At 40.1% G+C, this 2,530-nt stretch overlaps 1 protein-coding gene across 1 annotated transcript in view; it reads right to left on the reverse strand.

Moving 5' to 3' along the window:
- Nucleotides 1–893: 893 nt before the first annotated feature.
- LOC116685750 (ras-related protein ORAB-1) overlaps nt 894–2,530 on the reverse strand; it is a 5,484-nt gene continuing 3,847 nt past the window's right edge. The window contains exon 6 of the mRNA XM_032510666.1: nt 894–1,961. Coding sequence (XP_032366557.1) covers nt 1,728–1,961 — 234 coding nt within the window. The 3' untranslated portion in view covers nt 894–1,727. The remainder of the gene's footprint in view (nt 1,962–2,530) is intronic.

Below are 2,530 nucleotides of genomic sequence, written 5' to 3' on the forward strand. Positions count from 1 at the left end.
ATAATATATATATATATATAATATATATATATATATATATATATATATATACATTACAGGCCAAAACCCTTTGTTTGAACCTTCTTATTCAATGCGTTCTTTATTTTCATGACTATTTACATTAAAGACTAGCACTGAAGGCATCAAAACTATGAATTAAAACATGTGGAATTATGTACTTAACAACAACAACAACAACATAATATATATTATATATATATATATATATATATATATATATATATATATTATGTATGTGTAAATAACTGAAAACATGTCTGGTGTCTAGTTTCTTCCAGAGAACCCCCCCCCCCCCCCCCCCCCCTTTGCTTTTTGGACAGTGCTGCAAACCCTTGGTGTTCTCTCAATGAGCTTCATGAGGTAGTCCCTGAACTGGTTTCCACTTCCCAGGTGGGCCTTGTCAGGGTTAATTAGAGGAATTTCTTGCCTTATTAATGGAGTTGGGAACATCAGTTGTGTTGTGCAGAAGTCAGGTTGATACACAGCCGACAGCCTATTGGACGACTGGTAGAATTCATATTATGGCAAGAACCAATCAGCTAAGGGAAGAGAAACGAGCAGCCATCATTACTTTAAGAAGTGAAGGGCAGTCGGTCGGGAAAATTGCCAAAACTTTGAATGAGCTCTTGTTATGTTGGCCTCAACAAAGAGGCCAAGACGGGCTCAGACAGGGGGCTGACAACCCTGTGTGTGTGTGGTGTGTGTGTTGTGTGTGTGTGTGTGTGTGTGTGTGTGTGTGTGGTGTGTGTGTGTGTGTGTGTGTGTGTGTGTGTGTGTGTGTGTGTTGTTTGGTATTTCAGATCTTTGAATCACATTTACAGCATCACGGCTCCCTAGATGTCTTTATTGACGTGAACACACAACATGCGGAACACAACAACAACTGGTAAATACAATAAATCTCCTCTGATTGTAACTGACAGTCTAAATCACTAAGTAAATTCATCCATAACACCCGCACATACTGCATACATTAATACCCCATTGTGGAATGAAACTTCCCTTTCTGTGTGAGTATTAACCATTATTTAGATATTGTTATTTTTGCCTAACAGGTTTGCAACGGCACATTCTGCTTTTTCCCTATTTTATCTTGAGTTAAAGAAGTGAAACAGGGAATGGCCCTCTGTGTTTTTTAAGACCTCTTCCCAATCTCATCCTGTTCATTTGGCTGAGTTTCAAATTCTGATCTGTCATCTGTCCTGTTTGTCTTTGAGCTTTGACTATACATTTTATTTAAAAATATCAAGCTTCAAAATGTACTGTCGTCATGCTCCAAACTCTTATTTTTCTTCATGAAAAGTCAATTTTCTTATGACCGCTGCACGATTTGAGGAAAATATGCGATATGCAACAACATTGTTGAATATCTGAATGACAGTTAACTTTTAAAGTGCAGTTTTCTACCGAGATTTTCTTTCAACTAACACAAAAAACTTGTTTATTTTGTATTATGTCGCAGCCTTTTGCGATGTGTATTCTCCACCTGTTGATAAAAGACATTATATTGTGCAGCCCTAATTATTCTATATGTTTTTAGTTCAATAGCAAAGATGTCCAAAATCTGACAATATGTGTGTGTCCAATTGCACAGTCCTGAAACTAGACCGGTGGATGTAATTAAAATTACAAAAAAAAACGTCTCTCTACGTGTCTCTCTAGATGTCTCAGTGTTGTCGTGTGACCACGGCGTCGTCTCTCCCAGCTCAGCAGCAGTTCCCGGCCTCCTGCGCCTGTTTCTCCCCTCCCAGCCACAGGGGGGTGCTGCTGATCTTGGCATTCTGGGCCCTGGCCTCTTTCGACTCGGCCTGCACCCCCCCTCCCTCGCTGGCCACGCGCTTGTGGATCTCAGAGGCCATGGTGAGGAAAGCCCTCTCCACGTTATCAGCGCTCTTGGCACTCGTCTCCAGGAAGGGGATCTTTAGAGACGAGGCCAGGTCCTGCACAGAGACAGAGGGGGCGTGGGAGAGAAAAAGAAGGAAGAAGGGGAGGAAACGTGTGATAAATGACAAATCTATTACAGTGCAGTACGTACACACCGCCGCCGACCCGAGCTGCAAAGAAGCTCTCGCCGCTCTGGGAAGGACGCTTGTCAAAAAGTAGTAGTAGCTTTTTGACGCTTTTTGACGCTTCGGCCACTCTGACGTGGGAGAAGCACAAGCAGTCACGACACCCCCAATACACCGACACTATAAACCTTTTATAAGTTCCAAAAATAACTGTAAACTAAAATTAATAAGTCAGTGTTACGTAGTGTTAAAAAGGTCAAAAAATGACACACATCGAAAAAAAGGGACAAAAATGTAAAAAACATGTCAAAAAAACATTGATAACAAGCAACAACAAAAGTGTTGATTTTCAATTTTGACGGGAAGACAAAACAAAGGTTAAGTTACAATAAAACTTCATATTGAATTAAAATACATGTTTTTTGTGTGCAGAAATCTTAACTTGTCAAGTAACCAGTATCTAAAGATGTCAGAATATTTTAGTTTAGTAAAAACTACGA

Source organism: Etheostoma spectabile, unplaced genomic scaffold (assembly GCF_008692095.1).
Source record: "Etheostoma spectabile isolate EspeVRDwgs_2016 unplaced genomic scaffold, UIUC_Espe_1.0 scaffold172, whole genome shotgun sequence".
Classification (NCBI taxonomy): domain Eukaryota; kingdom Metazoa; phylum Chordata; class Actinopteri; order Perciformes; family Percidae; genus Etheostoma; species Etheostoma spectabile.